This window comes from Protomyctophum parallelum (assembly GCF_964188405.1).
Source record: "Protomyctophum parallelum genome assembly, chromosome: 18".
Lineage (NCBI taxonomy): Eukaryota > Metazoa > Chordata > Actinopteri > Myctophiformes > Myctophidae > Protomyctophum > Protomyctophum parallelum.
Window position 1 is genome coordinate 36697644 of NC_139716.1, and position 24662 is coordinate 36722305.

General features: G+C 44.8%; 2 protein-coding genes across 3 annotated transcripts in view; one reads left to right on the top strand and one right to left on the bottom strand.

Annotated features, from left to right (window-relative positions):
• Window positions 1–280: 280 nt before the first annotated feature.
• On the top strand, window positions 281–11536 carry LOC310876120 (FERM domain-containing protein 7; the record flags this gene model as incomplete). Its single annotated transcript, XM_083789565.1, has 13 exons — window positions 281–421; window positions 5090–5194; window positions 5275–5317; window positions 5480–5558; window positions 5896–5993; window positions 6265–6379; window positions 7056–7203; window positions 8663–8758; window positions 8980–9143; window positions 9431–9502; window positions 9829–9904; window positions 10017–11222; window positions 11495–11536. 13 exons carry the CDS (start codon window positions 281–283, stop codon window positions 11534–11536), a joined length of 2385 nt encoding a protein of 794 aa, XP_083645691.1.
• A 2496-nt stretch (window positions 11537–14032) lies between these two features.
• stk26 (serine/threonine protein kinase 26) overlaps window positions 14033–24662 on the bottom strand; it is a 34977-nt gene continuing 24347 nt past the window's right edge. The window contains exons 7-12 of one of the 2 annotated variants that reach the window (XM_083788363.1): window positions 24473–24658; window positions 22946–23088; window positions 22606–22702; window positions 21551–21613; window positions 17016–17152; window positions 14033–16407 (exon numbers count right to left, since the gene is read on the bottom strand). In XM_083788363.1, the coding sequence (XP_083644489.1) occupies window positions 16392–16407; window positions 17016–17152; window positions 21551–21613; window positions 22606–22702; window positions 22946–23088; window positions 24473–24658 (642 nt within the window). In that variant the 3' untranslated portion in view covers window positions 14033–16391. Of the gene's footprint in view, window positions 16408–17015; window positions 17153–21550; window positions 21617–22605; window positions 22703–22945; window positions 23089–24472; window positions 24659–24662 lie in introns of both variants that reach the window. The other variant, XM_083788362.1, reaches the window with a different exon arrangement.

A 24662-nucleotide genomic window follows, 5' to 3' on the forward strand; every position in this document is an offset into this window, starting at 1 on the left:
CTTCATGTCTCCATTGTCTGGACTTAACTGTAGCCGCCTGCTGTAGGCTAGGCTGCTGTGCTGCATGTGTGTCACATCTGGAGAGAAGAGAGAGAGTGACGGCCGGGTGATCACCTCGAGAGCATGATGATGATGATGATGATGATGATGATGGTCGTCGCGTGAGACCGGCGACCGCCGTGTTGGAGCGTGTTAGGGGGGGGGGGGGGGGGGGGGAACCACGTATCCTCTAAATGGATTTAAAAGATGATTGGTGGTGCTGAAGGAGTGTGAGCTGAAGATGGGAGACCACCGGCGCGGGCGCAGCGGGAGGCTCGGCAGCCCGACGACCGCGTCCAAGTCCCGGCTCTCCAAGGAGACCAATAAGCTCCGGCTGCGGGTGTTGTTCCTGGATGACAGCGAGCGCACGTTTGAAGTGGAGGTAAAAACGAACAAGTGAGAAATGACGAGAGATTAGTGGTGATGTTTATAGGGCTGTCAATATCAATTATCTTTAGCCTATTTTTTGTATTACTTGTAAAGTGTGTGTGTCAGTGTGTGTGTGTGTGTGTGTCTGTGTGTGTGTGTGTGTGTGTGTGTGTGTGTGTGTGTGTGTGTGTGTTGGTACTTTTATAATTTACTTAGTTTTATAATTGACTAATCAATTAGTTTGATGAACTCCAACTAGTTGATCATCTGTTATTCTCTATAGATCAATTGAAGAGAATATAAATTTTATGCAAAAAATTCAAAGATATGCAACATAAAAAAAAAAAGTGGTAAGCTTGCAGTGCTGCACTGTGAGCCTTGTAGATCTGCTATAGCGAAGGTATAACCTTATAGGCTGTAAGCCCATGCAGCTCCAAGGACCCTTGGGGGTCCCCGGACCCCACTTTGAAAACCACTGCATATAGACGGTTTACAAGCTCACAGGCATTATGATGTGTGCTTGTTGTAGGCCTTACCTCTTCCATTTTTCGGTAGACCTTTGTTATTCATACAGACTGTTATTCAAATCAATATAGGCTATTCGTTTTTTTTGTAATAATTAAACCAAGGCGTACTGAGTAGGATTTATTTTGGTATTTTATCATGAACATTAGTTAGGACCAATTATAGGAAGAGAAGTTGAAAAGTGGTGAAGATTTGTACTGAGCCTATATAATAACCCTGTAGCTATATATTATATAAAGAGAGGGAGAGAGAGAGAGAGAGTGTGTGTGTGCAGTGCATCGCTACCTATACGCACAGTACGCACTGTGAGTAGGGCAACATGCCGAGGGGGGGCAACAAAATGTGCCAAAAAGTGCCAAGCCGACCCTCAAAATAACAACTTTCTCTGCGGCTCCGCCGCGTAATGACGAGCGGCTGTGTGCGCGTCCTCACAAACAGTGAAAATACCTGATCTGCATGAGGAATAGCAGTGCTCTCGGCGGGAGGGGGGCAACACAAATATCCTACGAGTAGGGCAACCAAATGGTCAGCTACGGCCCTGAGTGTGTGTGTGTGTGTGTGTGTGTGTGTGTGTGTGTGTGTGTGTGTGTGTGTGTGTGCGTGCGTGCGTGCGTGAGTGAAGCACCTCCATTATCCGTGCACATACTTTTTTTTTTATCCGCAGGACCCTTGCGGCCACTATTCGCATCTTTGTGTGTGTGTGTGTGTGTGTGTCTGTGTGTGTGTGTGTGTGTGTGTGTGTGTGTGTGTGTGTGTGTGTGTGTGTGTGTGTGTGTGTGTGTTGGAAAGATTATATTTTCTCCTGACCCCAATCTTTTCCCCTCCTGCAGGGCAAAATGGCAATTAGCCCTCAAAAGAGGGTTAGATGGACGGCTGGCTTAATGGACAGTTGTATAAACAGACCGCGGTTTATATCACAACATCACATAATACTGCTGTGTGATGCTGGCTACTGGATGTACATCATATCAGACTGTATTTAGCTCATAGTAGCTATTTTCAAAAGGCCAAAATGTAAAGGCACTGAAGTGGTTAATGTATGTTTTGTAATACTAATCCAAGTAGAAGTAAAAGTACTAGAAATTAGAAATATTCAAGTGAAGTACAAATAGCTCAAAGATGAGCGTCGCGCCTGTCACAGACATGCACAGAGCAAGTTCAGTTCATTGGGCCGCCTCAGCATCACACACTCATTCACATGATTCACCAAAGTTCTTTATATTTACCCTGCTTGGCACGCAGCATCAAGGGTTGGATTGGGGGTAAACCCCTGTGATATAATGTCATGTCCAGTGGGTGTATACTTGTACATCATGTGACAACAGTGACATACTAGCATCATGTCCAGCGGGTGTATGTTTTCATAAATGGTAAATGGTACATTTATATAGCACCAAACGCGCTTTACAATGTGCATTACATTCACCCATTCACACACACATTCACACACCGATGGCGGAGGGAACCATGCAAGGCACCAACCTGCTCATTGAGCGCAATTAGGCCGGGGTTCAGTGTCTTGCTCAAGGACACTTCAACACTTAACTCTGAGGCTTCATACACACATAAAGAAAAACTGTTCTGTGCTCTGCCTGCATGTGTTTCATGGCCGCCTCAATGCTTTTCCAATGGAAGTCACGTGCTTTGACCAAACACTTGTGTTTGACCTTCCCCCAATCAAACACAAGTGTTTGGTCAAACCATGTGACTTCCATTGGAAAAGCATTGAGGCGGCCATGAAACACAGGCAGAGCACAGAACAGTTGTTCTTTATGTGTGTATGAAGCCTGAGTATGCTCTGAAAATGCATGGGGTGCACCAATCTGTCCACTTAACTGATGTTTTGCTGCATTTAGAGCTTGTCGATCTTCTACTTTTAATGCTTTTGGCATAAGCCGACGATAAGAGGTTTCTGGCTGACAGCAATGCTATTACATCTAATCATACTGATTTATGTCAGAAGGGATTTAAAATTGCCCACTGCAACATTTTGTGTAAATGGTCCATGTATTATTATAGTGCAATATACAGGCTCACATTCACACACTGATGGTGGAGGCAATCATGCAAGGCACCAACCTGCTCATGAAGAGCAGTTATAGGTGTGTGTGTGTGTGTGTGTGGTAAATGGTGCATTTATATAGCTCCTTTTTCCAAGGCGCTTTACATAGATTGTGTATTACATTCACCCATTCACACACCGATGGCGGCGGAAACCATGCAGGCACCAACCAGCACATCAGATGCAATTAGGGGTTCAGTGTATTGCTCAAGGACACTTTGACACTAGCTCTGGGGGAGCCCGGGATTGAACTGGCAACCTTGCAGTTACCATCCAGCCATTCTACCCCTGAGCCACCGACACCGACGTGTGTGTGTGTGTGTGTGCGTGCGTGCGTGCGTGCGTGTGTGCGCGTGCGTGCGTGTCCATGTATATTTTATGAACTTGATAACCTTGTGGTCAAAGTTAAGTGAGATCGTGTTTCCTGTGTGTGTGTGTGTGTGTGTGTGTGTGTGTGTGTGTGACTGTGTGTGTGTGTGTGTGTGTGTGTGTGTGTGTGTGTGTGTGTGAATGCGTTCATGTGTTGGGTATAGCTACAGTACAGGAGATCAAGCTAAAAGAGGGTGTGGTTACTTGTCCGTGTTGATAGCCGGTTAGGTCTGTTTCTCTAATCGCACACAGCTGCTGTGTGTGCATCTCTCTGTGACACGCATGCATGCGCACATGCACGCATGCACGCACACACACACACACACACACACACACACACACACACACACACACACACACACACACACACACACACACACACACACACACACACACACACACACACAGAGTTGCCCGCTGTGGTGATAAACACAGATGCAGGGTTGGTTGTCAGGGCTCGTCTATGTCGCCATAGCAAAGGAAGCTTCACACACACGCCTATCTACCCCCATGACATGATAATTATTATGAGACAGTGACAGAGAGAATGGGGAAGAGGGAGAGAGGATAGAGAAGGATGGAGGACAAAGTATACACTATAGGGCAAGATTGATACGTATGCAGTGGTGGAAAGTAACAAAGTACAGTTACTTAAGTACTGTAGGCCTACTGTAAGTTTGAGGTACTTGGCCTACTCAACTGTACAATTAACAGCCTTTCTAGTGGTTGTTCCATTGTCCCCCTCCTGTCACAACAGCTCCCACATCTTGCTGCTGTGCTTGCACATTGAACTTCAACCAGCAAACGTGGGACTTTTATTGTCATTAGCCAGGTTTTGAAATAGTTTGGGGGTGTTTAATTATAATCTGTGCCAGGTATGTGTCTCAGACTACAGTGGGCGGCTTTTCTCGACTGCATGCAGCCATGCACAGTCAAGGATTGCCTTCACAATGCCTTCAAGTTCACAATGCTCAGGTATTGTAATTGTGTATTCTTTGTTGAGAGCCAAATAACTTACCAATATTATTAATTAATATTGTCTGTCTGTATTTTATATTATCTCTTGTCCTTTTCTCACTCCTTTTCTCTGCTTCTCTTTGTCTCTCTGTCTCAGAATCAACTTCATTGTCACATTTAGAATGTAAAGAAAGGGGGGATGATGAAATTGTAAAGTATTGCAATCCAATTCAAGTGAGATTTGTGTTTAGTTATTGCATATTTTGTTGTATTATGTTTAAAACATTGAGACAGACACAGTGCCTGCTGTGTTGTGGGGTAAGAGCCTATCTCCTGTTTCTGTAGCATGAGGCAGCTTGATGTACAAGTACACCCCCTGGACATGACACTAGTATGTCGCAGGGACTTACCCCCAAACCAACCCTTGATGCTGAGTGTCAAGCAGGGAGGCACTGGGTCTCATTTTTACAATCTTTGGTATGACCCGGCCGGGGATCGAACCCCGGCCTCCCAGTCTCAGGGCGAACACTCTAACCACAAGGCCACTGAGCTGGTGTTGTGGGGTAGCTGTGGAATTAAAGCCTGATTCGGTCTAAAGCCCGGGATTAATCTCTTTAATGGGTAGCCCCCGGTGAGGGCCGGTGGTCAGGCCTTGTTCAACAGTCTGATGCTATTCTAATGGTGTCTCTCTGTTTCTGTCTCTGTCTCTGTCTTTCTGTCTCTGTCTCTGTCTCTGTCTCTGTCTGTCTCTGCGGGTCCCTCCTTCAGCAGAGTGTCCTAGGAGGGGAGTTCTATAACAAGGTGTGTGGTCACCTCAAACTCCTGGAGAAGGAATACTTTGGACTGGAGTTCAGACATCACACTGGCAGCTATGTAAGGCACACGCACGCGCACACGCACCCACGCACATGCACTTCTGACTAATAGCTGTGACTAATAGCTGTGTCTTTCAGGTGTGGTTACAGCTACTGAAGCCCCTGGCTAAACAGATCACATGTAAGTCAATATTTAGGCAGCTAAAATATAAATCCTATATTAATTAGATAATTCATTAGTCAGAAATGTAAACAACAACAGGTACGGTAAGTAAGACATTAAAGCTAAATGGATAACACAAAACAGTCTTGGGGACCACTTCACTCTCTCTCTCTCTCTCAGACACCAGTGATCTATTCTTTAGGTTCATAGTGAAGTTTTTCCCTCCAGACCCTGGACAACTGAAGAGAGGCCTCACCAGGTAATACTGTGCGTGCGTGCGTGTGTGAGAGTGTGTATGTGCATGCGTGCGACGTGCCTGTATGGCAGCAATGTATCTAAAATATAGCTGAGTAGTGAGAACTGTAGTCAAAGTCAAACTATAAACTCGTTAAGTCAAATTGCATAATCATGTCCAGTTGTCAGTGGCATATACCTGCTTCTACACCCCCTGGTGGAGAATCAACAGTAGAGCAGTGTATAGTGTAGTATGATGGTATTTCATGGTTTTACTACATTTTGTGTGTTTGTTTGTGTGTGTGTGTGTGTGTGTGTGTGTGTGTGTGTGTGTGCGCGCATGTGTACGTGCATGCGTGTAGGTACCTGTTTACCCTGCAGATAAAACAGGATCTGTCTAACGGCAGCCTGACGTGTAATGATAACAGCGCCGCCCTGCTGGTTTCTCATTTACTGCAGTGTAAGTACAGCCATGCACTCGTGCAGTAATATATATACTTAGCTTGGATTGGAGACCTCCAGGGCTCTCTTCTATAGGCCCCATCATATTAGAAAACTGTCGTTCCCTGATGTCATCGCTAGGGACACATGGATCAGTAAGCAGGAACTGGGGATGGCAATGAAGGACCGGAAAGTCTGGCGTGGCATTGTGAAATCCATGATCTCGACCGAGGTCGAAAAATGATGATGACAGCCCTACTAAATAATCCATACTAATGTGTATCCTACAGCAGAGCTAGGGGACTATGATGAGGATGAGGACTGTCATCATCTGGAGCTAAAACATTACGTCCCCAACCAGGAATATCTGGACCACAAGATCATGAAGTTACATAAGAAGCACAGGTACTCCCTCCCACACACATTGATTGATTTGAATACTTTAATTGGCCGGAAATGTAAACAGCACGTTGTACAGTTAGACATTAACCAGTGGAGTACCTAATATTTTTTATTTTATTTTTTAAAGATGCCATGATTTTTTCCACCCTAAAACATGGTCATCAGGTATTATTATTATTATTATTATTATTATATAAGGAGGAAGAATGTTTTCAAAATAGTGTAGAGTATTTGTTCATGTATGCCTGGTTTGCCTGGTGGGTGATGGTGGGTGGTGAACTAGTGATCCACCTGAAATGAAGTCACACCCACAGCTGTTACCCCTGATAAAGGGGGAGGGGTCAGGGGTTGAAACCAGTGAGGCTCTCCAACGTTGGGCGCTCGGCACTAGTGGTAAGAGTGGGGACTGCAGGCGGACCCGTCGAGTTATGACGAGGAAACTGGGGTTTAACATTGAGCGTCCGTTTGCACTTCCGCATTTTGGACACCAAATCTGGAAAAAAACGCGGAAGCAGACAGTTCTTCTGGGTGCTTCAAAACGCCACTGAGCAACTTCCACTGAAATGAATAGCGGGGGGGGGGGGGGGGGGGGGGCTATCGCTCCGGTTCAGTCTCTAACCTTGTATTACTCTATGGTTGAAACATGGAGATAACATGGAGGTTTCCTCCTCCTCCACAGAGGGGCGACTCCGGCGGCGTCAGACATCCAGCTGCTGGAGGTGGCCAGGAAGCTGGACATGTACGGCATCAGACCTCACCCTGCACACGACGGGGAGGGAATGAGGATCAGCCTGGCTGTCACACACTGTGGAGTACTGGTGTTCCAGGTACACTATAACCCTAACAGTAACACACACTGTACACACTGTGGAGTGTGGAGTACTGGTGTTCCAGGTACATTAACCTATAAACACACACTGTGGAGTACTGGCGTTCCAGGTACATCAAACCTTAACCCTAACACACTGACCCCCTTTGCACCGGTTGGTTCCCAATGGGAACTGGTTCAGTTCTTTTTGGTTCTTAGTCCATGAGCCAGAGCTCCAAAATTGGTGGGGAAAACTAGACCTATATTAAATTGTTTATAGGATCAATACAAGTAAATTAATACACGATAACCCTTCCACAATAGTAGCTTTTTCATACATTTGCATATTTAAAAATGTAAAATTTGTAATACAATAAATCAGTGCCCAATTTGAGACGGTAGGAAATACAGGCATTCCAGTGTGTGTTCTGTTCTGTGCACGGCAGGGTCCCTGACAGAGAGAAGAGTGGTGGAGGCAGGCGGATATGAAAGTGTCTCCATGATTGTATCAAGGAAAAAGGAAAGGTTTTAGTTGTTGTTCATGTTTGAGCACCTCTCTGATAATGGCACATGCTCTCATGATGCGTTTCATGAAACCATTAGTTGAGAGTTATAGAAAGTCACTCAGCCCAGGATACTATTGAGTGAACTAATACGACTAATGGATTGGAGTGACGGAAAATATTATTATAATCCCAAAAGTACAAACTCTGGAATATCTTCAAATGGATGAGATGGAGGAACTGCACTGTACAAAAGTATTGGCATCAAAATGTACTTAAAGTAGAAAGTACAAGCTCACAATGCATCACAACGCCTTGTGAGCTTGTAGATCGGCTATTCAAATGGCCTAAATGTCAATATAGGGCTGAAGTGGGTAATTTGTAATAATAATCAAAGTAACTACAGTTTTCAAATAATTGTAGTGGAGTAAAAGTACAGGTACAATTTTTCCCTCCGAGATGTAGTGGTATTGGAAATTTATGGTGTGGAAATCAGTACAGTAGTGAGTAGTGTAGCGCGTGTATGCATGAGTGGAAGGTATGTGTGCATGTTGAATGTATTAACAGAAAGGTGCATAGTGGGAGAAGTGCAGGAGAGCACTGAAAACAACACAGAGCTGAGGAAGACAGGCTGGGGAGACAGGCTTTTAAAGGGCGTCGGCACCGGGCCCAGGTCCTGCCGCTTGACTGATTATGACATCATAACGCTGCTCCCCAATCCACTGAAAGACAAGGAGAACAGAAATTAGGATAGCAAAGCAAATAAACCATAATCAACTAACCAAAGTGTACTATAAATATACAATATATAGTATACTATATAGAAAGCTACACCAGACCACATAATATAAGATACCATACTTCTAAATATACCATAATATAGTAGTACAATACAATATCCTACAGGACCTACACCATACCTACAGGGGACTGTCACAATCTATACTTCTGTCGTGTTTGTCTCTGGGCTTTCAGGGAAACACCAAGATCAACACGTTCAGCTGGGCCAAGATACGGAAGCTCAGTTTCAAGCGCAAACACTTCCTCATCAAGCTGCACGACAAGATTGGGGTGAGCAGCTATAAATACACGCAACTAAATGACAACACATGCCTATAGACGGCATGTAGGCTACTGGAGAAAGAAAGAAAGAAAGAAAGAAAGAGAGAACACTTTAATATTTAAGTTATATGAATATCTATGTGTGTACAAGCAGTTATGTTTACAGTATGAGTGTGTATGTGTGTGTGTGTGTGTGTGTGTGCGTGCGTGCGTGTGTGTGCGTGCCACAGCCCTCTCATAAGGACATCGTGGAGTTCTCCATGGCGAGTCGTGACGTGTGCAAGTCCTTCTGGAAGGTGTGTGTGGAGTACCACGCCTTCTTCAGGCTGCCGGAGGAACCGCAGCCCCCACACACAACCATACTGTCCTGCAAGGGATCCAGCTTTAGATACAGGTGCACACGCACGCAGGCACAAACACACACACACACACACACACACACACACACACACACACACACACACACACACACACACACACACGCACACGCACACGCACACGCACACGCACACGCACACACACACACAGTAACAGTATATTCAGGGATATGCTGTACTATTAAATGATACTGTTTTTGTTTAGTTTTTTCTAAACAAAGTGATTGATTTGTGTGTGTGCGTGTGCGTGCGTGCGTTTGCGTGTGTGTGTGTGTGTGTGTGTGTGTGTGTGTGTGTGTGTCAGTGGACGCACACAGAAGCAGCTGTTGGAGTGCATGGGGCCTGGAGGAGAGAGGAAGCACACTCAGTTTGAGAGGTGAGAACAACTCACAAAAACATTCATTCATTTCAGTTCAATATAGGGCATACAGTAGTAGCTATGTTCTGGTTCCACACATAGAGATTTCCAAAAAGCCTAGAATCAAGCCAGTCAGGATCCTGGTGAAGCTTATACCATTTCATACATTTTCCACAGAATCAAATGTGTTATTGTCATGATTCACTAGGAGCCTGGATGGCTTGATTCTAGGCTTAAATGTGAATTTGAGCGGAAGCAAAAATGGCCACCACTGCTATGGCCTTGAAGGCCACAGTGTTCAGTCAATACTGCTGTGGTGTCTTTCTGTGTCCTTCTTTCTCCAGGACGGTTCGCCACGCAGACTACGACGCCAGACAGTCTCGCTCGTCTCCCGACCTCCTAACCGACGTGTCCAAACAAGTAATCACAACGTTTTTTTTTAATCAAATACACAGTAGAACATAAATGGTGGCTTATGAAAGTGTTTTGTGATACACTAGTATACGTGTGTTCCTGTGTGTTCTCTCCACAGATGTACAATCATCCGTTCCATCGTCCCTGCAGAACTCGGGTGGTCCGCAGCCAGGACCCCCTGGACCCCCCACGCACACACAACGACTATGTGGAGGTCCCCGCGGGGGGAGGGGCCAAACGCAGCCAATCATCCGTCGAGGTGGCCCAGGAGCCCCACCCGACCTCTGGCCACGAGGCCCGTCGTCCCCTGTCACCGGCGTCTTTCGACCAATCGTCTCCCGCGCCCAAGACGCGGCCCGCCTCCACCTCGGCGATGGAGGAAGGGCGAGCGGGGAGGCCGGGAGGGAGTGGAGTGGCGCAGCGTCAGGCGCAGCGCCTCGCCGGCGTCTACGGCAACCGTTCCCGCCGCAGGCCCCACCCCCAGCCGCACCCGGACGCCGCGCAGCAACTGGTCCTCCTGTACCCCAACAGCCCCGCCTTCCAGTACCGCCCCGTCCTCCCCGTGTTCCCGCTGGCCCTGCCGCACTTCCCCCGACACTACGGCTACCTGCGGTCCGACCACATGGCCGTGTCCTCCCTGGAGCGCTTCCCGCAGCAGAGGCGGGACTACGAGCGGATGGCGGGCCTGGCCTGGCCACGCCCCTCCCTCCACTCTCCGACCTCCGGCCGCAGCACGTGCTCACTCTCGCCGCTCCGGAGCCGGCGGCTCCGCCCCTCGGGCTTCGGGCCGGGATTGGCCGGCGGGGCGATGGCGTACCCGCCGGGGAGCGTCGGGGCGAGGCTATTGGACGCTGGCCGCCGGGGCACGGAGGCGGGCCACTACAGCGACGACTCCCGCTTCCTGCCGGGGTTGCCGCGGCGAGCCGCCAGCCAATCGGACGTCAAGTTCCACATGGCCCGCAGCTCCAACCCCGCCTTCGACCCCGCCTCCGAGTTCCGCCCCCTGGGCTACTACCCTCACCTGATGCGGCCCTCCCGCCCCACCTACCTCCCTCTGAACTCCTCCCCCTTGCAGGAGCGACCCACGTCGCTGTGCGTCATAGGGGGGGCCGGGGGGTCGACGGGGAGCTACGACTCTGACCCGGAGGTCTTCTACACGTACTACCACTCTCCACCCCCGCTGGGCGGAGTGGTACGGCCCAGCAGAATGGCCAGGATGAGGCACTCCTCCGGGAGCCTCCAACTGGACGAGGAGGAGGAGGGGGGAGAGGGGAGGGACGACCGAGGAGAGGAGGACAGGAGAGGAGAGGGAGGTGGAGGACGGGTGAGGATTACTCAAGTCAGGCTGTGAATGGAAGCGTTGCGACGCGGAAAATAAACAGACGTGTGTGTGTGTGGACAAAATAGAAGATCTACAAGCTCACAGTGCAACGCATTGCAAATCAAACTGAGCACACACAGATCCCAGTGCAGACTAATCTGGTCACACACACACACAAATGAGTTGGAGAATTCCCTCTTCTGACACGACGGACAGACGACACTCAAAACTCTTCTGTTGTGCCATGTTCTGTATAACTTATGTTGATGTGCCAGTTCAGCGATGTAGCTTTTGTCAAACTTCCCATACCAGGATGAAAAGTAACCTACATCATTCTGAAAGTACTGAAGCTAACTCTCCCACAAGCTACTGGGAAGTGTAGTTAAGCTGGTATCCGGCTACTGCCCAGCTCTGCACGGAAGTAGGCTAGTATAAATTAACATGATGGTAATTCTGTGAGCAGTTAGTGCTCACAGGCAGATAGGAGAGCTTGTTTTGGTTCAAAACCATGTGTACTGTATGTGCAAGGTTTTACAATTAAGCTATTTTTATAATACAAAGTTTTGACATATTTTCCATGCTTTTAAACGATTTAGAAAATCGGACCCCCCTATTATGTTGAAAATAAAGATATGGATATTTATATATGGACAGAGAGATCTAAAAGCACACAATGCATCACATTGCGACACATTGTGAGCTTGTAGATTTTCAAATGGCCAAATTGCAGATAGAACTGAAGTGGTTAGTGTATGTTTTGTAATACTAATCAAAATCTACAAAGTAACTAAAGTTTTCAAATAATTATAGTGGAGTAAAAGTATAATAATTGGAAATACTCAACTCAAGTACAAATACCTAAAAACTTTACTTAAGTACAGTAATTAAGTCAATATACTTAGTTACTGCCAGTGTGAGCGCAGAATTAGGGCTTGTGTTGTGTGTTCAATGGTTGCTGAGATTGCAAGTTTTAATAAAGTGCGTACGTGCGTGTGTGGATGTGATAAACTATCTGTAAACTTATCAAGTCATTTATTTGGACAACACAGTGTTTAAGTGGTTGTAATTGAAGCTTCTATCAACCAGCATATGTACCTTGAGTGGGCTGAAGTCCTTTGTCAATAGGCCTACATGATGCTCTCATGGCAACGTGACAGAGTTTGTACGTGACGGATCACCAGCGTTGACGCAACTCCAGTGGCAGCTCTCTACAGGTGGGCCAATAGATCGCAGAAGCCCTGGCGTCCCCTCCATTCCCCTGGTTCACGGAAGTAATTTCTCTATGGAGAATAACATGGGGTCATCTTAAAATCCTTTCATATAAGCGTTGCTGTCCAAAAATAAACAAGCTGTCTCTGCGTTGTTGTCAGGGAGGTGTCTCTGTATTGTCAGGGAGGTGTCTCTGTATCGTTTGCGACAGTCAGCCACTCATATATGATACAGTCTGTTTCTAGCGAAAATGTAACTAATTCAGTAGCAGTAACAGATTTCTCTCAGTCAGTTGATTCTTCATATCCATATGAGTGAAACGGCCGCGATGACATGTTTATTTTTCAAACAGTTCTTAGATTAACTATGGGGATTACAATGCAAATAAAAAGTACATGAACCTGTGGATTTGTGCCCTCTACCGATATTGACGTCAGACTTCGGTGCTCTATGCCCACCCAGATTGGACTTTGTCCCTCCAGTCCAGATTGGCCAGTAGTACCCTACCGTACCAATATTTTAATGTTTTACAAACGTTAAATCTATAAATTCTACATGAAGGTGGGGTGGACGGACGTTCAGAGACGTCATGGCGCAAAAGCGTGCCAAAAAAGTGACCTCAAACGCTGAGACCTCGCTCAAACGCCGCTCGAGCCAACAGTGGGAATTACGGCCGACTTCCGGTGCTTCAAACGCCACTGAGAAACTTCCATTGAAATGAATAGCTGGAGGCGGGGTCGTCGGGTCTGAGCGGTCTATAGATTAGGCCTCCTAAATGGAGCTTATTTTGTTGTTGGAAAACACTACAAACTCCTCACACTTGGGGGCAGTGTTGAGCAGCTAGTGGAGAATATAATGAGTATGGTAGTTTTCAGTGGTGTAAAGTTAAAAAAAATATATTTAATATATATAATATATATAAGTGGTGCAACCACTCCTTTACAGAGCTGTGTGGCTGGGTGCCTGCCTGCCTGGCTGGGCGGGTGGGTGTGTCCGAGCACGAAAACAGCATGGTTGTTTTTCACCACCTGTGAGCAACCTAACACACACGCACATATTAACTGTATATATGGTGATTTCAGGTGTGCCAGTACAGTGACAGTACAGTAGAGAATACAGTAGATGGACCCCCACATATAATATAACAAAATACATACATAAATGGATGCACCTGGGACGTATCCTCAGTGATGTATCCCAAGGTCATCAGGGTTTCGGGTCTCGCAACATCATATCCCTCACTCAGGTGACCCAGCCGAGTCCCGACTTACGTCCCAGTAGCTACCCTCGATAGTCCCATTAGGGAAAAACCAGGGCCACACAATCCGTTCCTCCTGAACTACTCTGCTGGGACTGGGAGGTACCATTCTGGCACATGGAAGGACTAGGCTCTGTGGGTTGACACCTGTCCGGGCCCCTCCTACGTCTCACCAGGTCCACTCCTGCTCTCACCAGGTCAGGCCCTGTGCGTTGCACCAGACTCCCAGCACCAGGCACTTCATTCAGGAATGGTGGATTCTCAAGCCGCAACGGTTCCACAATAAACCGTATACAACATTCACAGACATACACAGTACATCAACGACAAGAAAGAACAAAATGGGTATTATTTCAATCAATCTTAAATATTTATTCATAAAACTCTAAATCCCGCTAAAAAAAAAACTGAATTTATTTAAAATCGTACATCTGTCATTTTTTACAACTTCCCCCCCCTTGACAAAAAAAGCACTTGTGGATCCCTTATGATATATATTCATGTAATATATATAAAAAGATGAAAACATACAATGACCAAACGTTACAGTGTCTTTGGTACCCAACAACACCAACACAACCTTCCACTACAGCTCCCTTTCATTGCAGTCACGTGGTTCCCATGGTTACGGAAAAGAGGCATTTTTGCAATTTTGAGGAACAAAAACAAACAAACATTCCATTTGTACCAGTGCTGTACCTTTAGCTTAACTTTAACTACACCCCATTAAATAAAGTCATTTTGAAAGTGTTTTTTCTTTTTTTTTAAGCATCTCTCTGTGCATTTCTGAACCTTACAGTTTGGCATGGTCTATGTTCCAAATCATTCCATAACCAGGGAAAACCATGAGAATTCTACCCTCTATTACAGCATCAATAAACAAGAAAAGGGGGAAAAAGTATTTGACACTAGCTATCTATGGTCTAAGTTTACTGAAATGGATCAATTAATAAAATATCATACTGAAAAAGTAGCTGAAATGAATCCCTAATTATATTTTGTTGAAAATAGATACATTTTAGGGTTGGCATCCTTTAGGATTTTAACAATCGCAGTTCCTTAACGTTTACATGTCGTGAGTGTACAAATGGAATCAAATGGACCCACACACCAGCTGACAGTGTTCCAAATGTGACAGAACAGATTACACTTCCTCAATGTTGGATTCGGTCCCTCCGCTTTCCTAACCCTAATCAATATATCTTTGTAATTTGAAAATATTCATCTCATGTATATTATGCCTATATAACCATGGTGCAATTTCAGAAATAAGGGAGCCGTCATTCTAAAACAAAAGCAGTCGTGTTGATAACAAAAACCAGTGGAATATTGGCATTGGAGAACAAAGCATAATGCTTCACACGACAACGGCGCTTTGCGTTAACGCGTCGTGTTTGATTATTATTATTGTATTTTTTTTTTCTAGAAGCGACGCCACTCGTACTACGCCGTAGAAATTAGGCTTTACGTCTCAAGTGCTACTGAACTGAAAATATACATACAGGTGAAGGCCACATCAGGACTTGACTTTCACTGCTGTTGAGAGGAAAGAAACACACCCAAACTCCCAATAGGCTCCATGCACACACGCCATTTTGGAAAGAACTTGGACCCCTCCCTACTTCCTTCACATGCGTTACCGATGATAATAATGACGGCTCTGTTCCATTCTGGTCAAACAGAGTCAGGGTGCTGACACTGGCTCACTGGAAACACTCTGCTACACCAGTGGGTCTCAAAGTGTCCTTGAGTGGGTTCCAAATGGCCCCGTACGGGCGTGTAACCCTTCAGTGTGCACATATATGGGGGTCCGTGAAATTAAAAGGTTTGAGAACCACTGCACACTAAATGGAACAGTGCCTTGATTAGTATCATCGGTAACACCTGTGAAGGAAGTAGGGAAGGGGCCCGGAAGTAGGAAGAGTTCTTCTGTGTGCATAGAGCCCATTATCACGATTCGTATTTTTTCCAAATCTGGTGACACCTATATACTGTACACACATACACAACGGAGACTTGGCATGGTCCCATATAAATATTACGATTTAATAGAAAACGTGTATGGTCCCTTATTCAATTGATATATATATATAAAAATAACTGCATAGTTTTGTGGGCCAATTAAGTGTTACTAAAAGGCCTGTGAAACCCATTTAGCAAACGTCAAAATGAATTTCCTTATTGCTTTTCAAACGATGGGATGAGAATGTCGTCTGTTTTCACACCGTTTACACACTGAAATATGGCTATTTAACCCATTAAGACTTTGGTTATTCAAATTTAGCAGATCTAAAAGCTCATAGCCCGTTGCTTTGTGCCGTACTATAAGCTTGTAGAACATTTTTAACTCAACTCTTTGCTTCTGGGGGTCCCTGTAATAAAACATTCGTAGAATCGGCTTCAGCTCTTACTGGGTTAAGGCATTACACAGACATTTTGGAAGGAACTAGGGTCTCCCAACAGCAGTGAACATTATATAGTGTATATATTACATGTAGTGTGTGTGTGTGTGTGTGTGTGTGTGTGTGTGTGTGTGTGTGTGTGTGTGTGTACAGCTAGGAGACATTGCACAGCAAGTCTCCTTTTTTTTCTTCCTCCACGCCCCCAAACCAGTCTTGGGCTTCAACTGTGACACACAGTCTCTCTCTCTCTTTTGATTTAATCTCTTTTCTTTCCGTCCACCTTTCTCTCCATTCGTCCCTTCTTCAGTCTGTAGAGAATCTGAGAGGAGGCGAGACAAAGGAGACAAAAGCAGCAGTGAGTCAGAAGAGGATTGGTCATTGCTCGAATAGACTAAACGAGAGAGAGAGAGAGAGAGAGAGAGAGAGAGAGAGAGAGAGAGAGAGAAAGAGAAAGAGGGAGAGAGAGAGAGAAAAAAAAGAAAGAGAGAGAAATATCAAAGACACATACTTCCCACAGATAACAATCACCCAAGGACAGTTTGAAAACAACACATGAATTCAAACAAAAATTAAGTCTCACGACTGAACATGCTATGGTACCACAACAATACAGCATGGAATTCTATTTAATATATATTTGGATCCGAGAGGCAACATACAGAATAAATAATGGACTTTGACATGAAAACGGTTGAAAACCACTGCTCTAATCATTAAATAATAACCGAAAACATGCCATCTATAGCATTGAGAAGGGTAAGCTCTTTTACATTTTGAATTGGTAGAAGTAAGACCACTAAACAGTGTCCAGTGGATATTGGGGGTGATCGACCGAGACTGAGAGATGATAAGAGTCAAAATCCAAAAAACTATCTCTGTCAGACTTGCCCGAGGCTAGGAGAAAATCAGAGAGAGAGAGAGACATACTTCTGAAACCTGGCGATAATGTGTGTGACCATCCTATCCGTGATGCCCGGACAGACGTCCTCTGCCAATCGGATGTTGCGCTCCAACTCCTCGATAGCCAACCGCTGCTCAGAATGGTCCTTGTGCTGCTGTTTCAACTACACAGGAAGAGGAGAAAGACCTTTACTCCTCTCTTTTACGGAACTGAAAGAACAATTTGCTGTTATTTTCGTTTAGGTACATGTTTTGGGGGGCATGTTCTTTTAGCCTCCATTGACGGTGGAGAGAGATGGGGAAGGACACACAGCATTTATCCATTTATCTTGGATTATTATGAACCAGATTGCGTTTTTGATCAAAACAAGCTGTATTCACGGCCCATCACTAAAGCGTTGATGATCGCGGTTACAGAATGTATGTTTCAGGTGAAATAAAAGAAGATAGGGGCGGGACACACACAAAGAAATAAAAAAATAACTGTGCTGGGTGAATTAACCCATTATTTAGTCTGACATTGAATGACTTTGAGAAGCACTGAGCTAGAGAGAGGAGACTGGAGGGTAGAGGAACTTAAAGGTCCTTACACACTGGCGAATTGGCGACGCGATTTATTCGTGCGAATAATTCGCATTTTATTAAAACCAATTGAAGTCAATGCAAGCTTCCACATCAGTGGCGAATTTGCGAATGTGCGAAAATGCGACCGTTTTCGCTCTTTATTTGTTCGCTCTGGTGTCGAATTTTGCAGACATTCGCAGGCGAACTGCAGCACCACTGACCAATCAGAATGCAGCCCAAACTTGTTGCTGTAAACAGCGGCGTTCCGTACAGTAGCTGTCAACAGAGCAGCCGTCGGTCCGGCTACGCAGGTCGGGATAGCACAGCGGCACACACTGTTGTACACCTCCCCTCCTACAACTCGTTGGGTGTGTGTGCGCTCGCGTGTGCGTGCGTGCGTGCGTGGCGTGGACATGGCACATGGGTGTGCAACGCCAACAGAGCAGCAGTCGGTTCGGCTACGCAGGTCGGGATAGCGCAGCAGCACACACTGTTGCACACGGTCACACCTCCCCTCCTACAACTAGTTGGGTGTGTGTGCGCTCGCGTGTGCATGCGCGCGTGCGTGCGTGTTGCGTGGACATGGCACATGTGTGTGCGTGTGCTAACAGCACGCAACGGCAACAGCGAGCAACGGGCTCCGCCAGACTTTGGTCTGTATGTAAGGTGGTCTCAGGTAAAGTGGGCCATCACTAAGGTAAAATGAGCCAAGGTTTCTGCCTCCTAGACCTTTGAGTTTTAACAGCCAATGCTGCACATCATGTGCACACAGCACATATGTCTTGACACAGCTGTACTTGACAAAACAATTGATTTGATTGGTCTATTTTTTATTTATTTTTACCATGGCAGCCATTTTTCAAAATGGCCACCAGCAACAACTGTTTTCTTATGAATGATGGATATAATATGATATTTCAGACTCATTTACCATATAGTACTTGGTAAGTGTCTTTTGCATAATTGAAAATTGTCATTGAATATTCAAGATGGCCGCCATCACTTGTATGATTGTCTGATATGGGTGATCTCGGTGTCAAATCAGTATTTTTTTATGATCCAGAATTCAATCTTTGGAATTGGCCAGAAGCTTCCTTCTACCTCACAAATGAATATCAACAGGGCATGTGTATAAGCTCAGAAGCCCATACAGCCCGCGCAGTCTTTTTCCCGTGGCCAACATGCTTGACACAGTGTCACAACCCGTCAATGCATGGAACACTGGTATAGTTTGTGTGCTTTCTCCTGCCATATCCCTGCTGCAATTTAATGGGCTGCTATAAGTATCGGAAATGTCTTATGGTGCTGACTATGTTCATGACTTTTATTGACACACCCAATAATAAAAATAGGTATTCCATTGAGTATCTCATGGTCAGAAACCATGAAATAGATACCAAGTTTGCGTTTCTAGCTCATCTGGTTCAGAAGTTCAAGCCAAACATATTTTCTGCGTGCTAATATTGTGGCGGCCATATTGGATTTCATGGAAACTTTCAATGCAAAAAATGTTCGTATTCATATTATTGATCAACCTGTGAAGTTTCGTGGAAATATCTCTGTTAAAAAAATTGCCCTATTCACCCCCCATTATAACTAATAGGGGCTAATATTGGGGCGGCCATATTGGACTTTCGCCCAACAATTGACCAGGTTGTCCATATAGGTTGTGATCCTACTGGGTCATAGATATTATTTCTGGTGGACAACTTTGTATGTTATGACAAATGCAGGTCAACCCCCTTTGCCCCCTGGGTAAGTTATTAGTGCAGCCACACCCGGCAGCCAGCAAAAACTAAAGTCCTCAATGGGCCCAAAAGGTAAGGGCCGGCCCTACCTGGGCCCTCATCACACCATGTACACTCAAGACACTGCCCCCGCTGCCACCCATAGATCTCCATATATGGAGCTGACCTGTTCTGACATTCCATATGTTGATCTGACCTCATCTGTACACTCAAGAAAGACACGCTCCATTTATGGCCAGTACAGAATTCATTCCATATGTTGATCTGATCCCCCCATGCCAAAGTGCCAGCGCTCACCCAACAGTCTGCTGTCACCCAGGCGGATACATGCATGCTCGCTTCTTGCCCTCAGGGTGTCTTACTGGTTTTATTAATACAATGTAGGGCTAATGACATTATTGTGGGAATGTGGGTATAGCCCCTCCTATATTCAGCTATAGTGTCGATTTTTGTCCTAACAAAAACATGAAATGCCATTCACAATGAATGGAGAATTTACGTCATGTGTCTGAGCAAATCGCCGATTTTTGTCCTACACAGACTAAATTCCCATTGACAATGAATGGATAATGTACGATGAAAAGAGCACCCCTCACTTCACACGGATGTGATTTCTTTTAAATCAGAAATGACTGTTTTTCTTTGCAGCTTGAGTGGCCCATTTTAGCTGAAAATAAAAAAAATAAGTCGGCTAAGCAGTATACGTGATCACCTTATCATTGACAACTGAGATTGCTTTCACCCATGGCATTTACCCTGAGTAGTCATATATGACTGATATTATTTCATCTGTTGCATTGCATCTCCCGCCATAACAACCATAGACTGTTTTATGTCAAGTACACTTGTAGCGAGAATCATGTGCATCCATTGGCTGTTCAACTTTAAAAAGCAAGGCTAAAGAAAACGGTGGCCCATCTTAGCTGATCAGGTGGCTTATTTTACATGAAAATGCTACATCTTAAAAATATGTGACAGCTTGTTTCAGTCAGAGGCTGTAGGGACTAAACTATTATTTGTTATTAAATACATTTAACTTAAACATGATATTAAACAGTCAATAATAATCATATAACCCCAATTTAGTGTCATGCATTGCTTTATCTCAGTTTAATTACCAAATTGCCAAAAAGTGGCCCAAATTAGCTGACATCCCCCTATTCATAATTTTATTTTATCGACGGCACGGGTGAGCAGCCGACCGGCCGTCGATTCCAAATGACTCTGGACTCCACTTCACGGTAGTGAAGAAGACAAGAAGTGGTGGAAAGGATAGTAGGATATACCAATACAAACAAAAGAGGTATTAGCGCACGCTGCACACCAATTTATTGAGGATCGAGGTGCATGCTGACCACGGGACGGGAGACAAACTTGTAAAGGATCGGTTGCACAGCTCGTAGTCACGAATCACGATACAGAACACTTCTATTAAAGACCAACGTTTCGGCACATGAGTGCCTTCTCTTTAGGGTATGAAAGAAATTAAGGATACCAATAATGACATAACGCAGGAGAAGAGTAGGCTAGTGGAGTGGAGGAGGAGGAGTTGTTCAAGTTAAATTGATGCGTTGACGTTATTATGGTATTTACCATAGGCAATATGCCAATATTGAAAAAAGTTAAAATAACCAGTGAACAGGCTCATCAAAAAGGTAAGATTTGCACTAGGCTATTTCTGCTGTGCAGACCCGTTTTTGACCCGAAAATAAAGACTTTATAACCGGAATATATGCCCACATGCACGGGCGCGGCCGGTACCAGTTGTACCATATGTGGGCCGGTACCAATTGGACCCCTCCATCTGTGAAGTACTGGATACGGGGGTATTAAAGAAAGGATACCAAAGCGGGAGGGGGAGGAGAGGAGAGGAGGAGGGAGAGGAGAGGAGCTATAATCGCACAATACGCGTCGCATATAGATGTGTACACTGCATAGGCAAACGCGAATAAATTCGCCGGGCAAATATTTCACATTTTCAGATCGCTTATTCGCATCGCGTCGCTAATTCGCCAGTGTGTAATGACCTTAACCCTTTTCGGCCTGATGTTGAAAAAAAATATTATAGATAATATATAAGATTTGTGCTGCATTTTCACGATTTTTCAAAAATAGCAGACCTACAAGCTCGTGCTATTTTTCAATAGCTACAGTATAACATAACGCTTAGTTAAAACACCAAAAGGGGTTCCTGCCCAGAATGGGCTTTAAGGAAGAGTAGATTGTGGTTGGTGTGTGCAGCATACCGACCTCAGTGAAGACAGGAGAGATGACGGTGGTCAGACTGGTGGATTTGAGCAGCTGCTCCTGACTCTGCTGTGACGATGAGACCGGCCAGGAGCAAGAGGACAGGAAGACAAGCGTTTTGATTGAAATGATGGTGATTTGGTGTAGGGGCGGCAACCAAACCCATTTAGACCTGAGGCAACATTCTAAAAAATATATCTTATTCAAAAATGACACGCGGACATGTGTGTTGCAACATGTACAGCAACACCTAATGAGACACAGAGGTAGCTCCCGGACTGAAAGGTATAACAACGTATAGGTTGCAACAGGTCTAAATGGCTTAATTGATTACATTGATTATTAAAACATAAAATGGATAATCAATCATCATACTATAATTCACCGAATGTCTGTGTGTCTGTGTGTCTGTCTGTCAGAAACAAACACTTATCTCCTCAATGCCTGCACCAATCGCTCCCACAGGCATTGACCATATGAATATGGAGGGCGTAACGGAGCCCTTTTTTCGAGTTGACACATTAATTATTAATAATGAATTTATTAGTGAATTAAAAACGCACCAGGCGCAAATATCTCACAACGGGTAAGGGCTAGTTTAATAAAATAATCAATCTTTATTTTGGGAAGGATGGTGGAAGGATGGGGGAGTTGAAAGGAGTTGTGGGGGAACATATAAAACCAAAGGGTTGTATTATCTTTGTACATTTTTAATACAATGTCATGTATACTCTTTGAATACATTTTGCTTAAAAAAAACCCAGTGAATTTAGCAGATCTACAAACGGTGTATTCTGAGCTTGCAGAGACAATTTTTGCACAAGAAAACGTGCTTGATTAATCGGAAAAGATTGAATAATCACTAAGAAAATCAACGCAGCCCTAAAAGCATGTCAGAATGGTACATGCACACACACTCACACTGTACTGCCCTACAAGCAGGTCAGAATGGTACACACACACACACACACACACACACACACACACACACACACACACACACACACACACACACACACACACAGTCACACACACACACACACACACACTGCACTGACCGTTCCATTGAGGACCTTCCGTCCATCGGGTTTCTTCTTGCGGACCGTGGTGAAGGACCACTCTGGAGACTGACTGTTCTCCTTGTTACTGGACTCACTGGTGCACGCGCGCACACACGCACGCACACACACACACACACACACACACACACACACACACACACACACACACAAAATACAGTGAACATCAACAATAACATAATCCAGTGGTTCCAAAACTTGGAAGGACCCCCAAATTGACACTCCCGCAGACCCCCCCCCCATTAGAAGATATACGCCAATGAAGCCCCATAAGAGAAGTTTTTACAGCTCTGGCAGTGATATTTTCATTTCACGGTACCTGTCGGAATCGTCTGAGCTGCTGTCGCTGTGTCCCTCGTCTTTCCAGCGTCTGTACCTGTCGATCAGCTCGCTGAGGTACGACGTCTTCTTACAGTGTTTGACGATGAACTTATGTTTCAGCAGCTCTTTAGCTGTGGGCCTCTGTAAGGACACACACGCACGAACGCGCACGCACGCACGCACACACACACACACACATACACACACACACACACACACACACACACACACACACACACACACACACACACACACACACACACACGTTTAGTGAATGATGCACATGTGTCACTTTATGCTCTGTCTTTTTGTTCTCGTTTTTTTTTTACAATGGCAACATTTTTAGGCATGTATTATTAGTACTATTTTGAAAAACATGTTTAAATAGCCGATCGACATGGACACGCTGTGAGCTTGTAGCTCGGCTATTTGAACCATTTAAAAAACAATAATAAAAATAGTCAAAGATACTTAAAAAGATTATGCATAATTATGAGGGTCTGTCTTCAACAGACATTTCTCCTATGGGAGACAAATCCATTCCTCTATATTTACTCTTCAAGGTTCCACATTAACTTTATAATTGGCTGTATTTAATGAAATGATTTAATTAATCATTTGACTAGTCCCTCTACCGACAGACGGCTCACACCTTTCAGTTGTTTCCACCGAAAAGCACTGAAAAAAACTTGCATTTAGAATTTGCAGTCACGTAGAATAGATAACTCCTACTGGAAACTAAATTAATCGAAGCTTAAATGGGAATTAAAAAAATATATATATATTTTTTCTTTTAATAGAAATGACAACATCCTGTGCTGGACATTTAAGAGGCAGAAAGAAGTACATTTTGGAGTTTTTAAATGTACATCTGTTTGACAGGCAGATTCTTTACATGGTTACAGTTCACCACCAGAGGGTGACAAAATGCAAATATTTTAAAGAAGGAACTGCCTGTGTGTAACATCCTGTTGAACTCAACAGTCTACAAACTCTCTCTCAACATCACACTTTCTCCCTCTCTCAATCTCTTTCCTTCTTGTGTGTGGTTTTCAAACTGCCACTGTGTGTGTGTGTGTGTGTGTGTGTGTGTGTGTGTGTGTGTTTTTGCAGGATTCATCTAAAGATCACGATCAAAACACCTATCCTATGCTATCTCATTTCTAAATTTGTTACAAGTTGGCTGTCCAATTCATTTTAATTACTCTTATGCTTTTGCTACACAAGAGATTTTAAGAGGTTTAACACTTTGATGTTGTCTCTTTAAAGCCACAGTAGGTGGCTCCAGGTGACACATTGTGAATGACTGTACATGTCATGTACATGTAATGTATAGCATGTACATGTAATGTTCAGCAACTACAGACTAAAGACAATAAATATCTTCATGCAAACGATGAGAATCGTGATCTCAATTCTTCGTGATGCTCACATTTGAGCAAGAATCGTGCAGTATGCGCGCGCGTGTGTGTGTGTGTGTGTGTACGTGCGTGCATGCGTGCGTGTGTGTTCTATCCTAACTTACAAATGCAGGGTCCTTGTTCAGGCAGGTTTCTGTGAACTCTTTAAAGCTCTTGGAGAAGTCTCCCGTCAGGGTGGGGGGGCTGGACTTGGGGATGTGGAACAGCACCCTCATTGGATGCATGTCCGAGTTGGGAGGCTCGCCTTTGGCCAGCTCTATGGCTGTTATGCCCAGGGACCAGATGTCAGCCTAG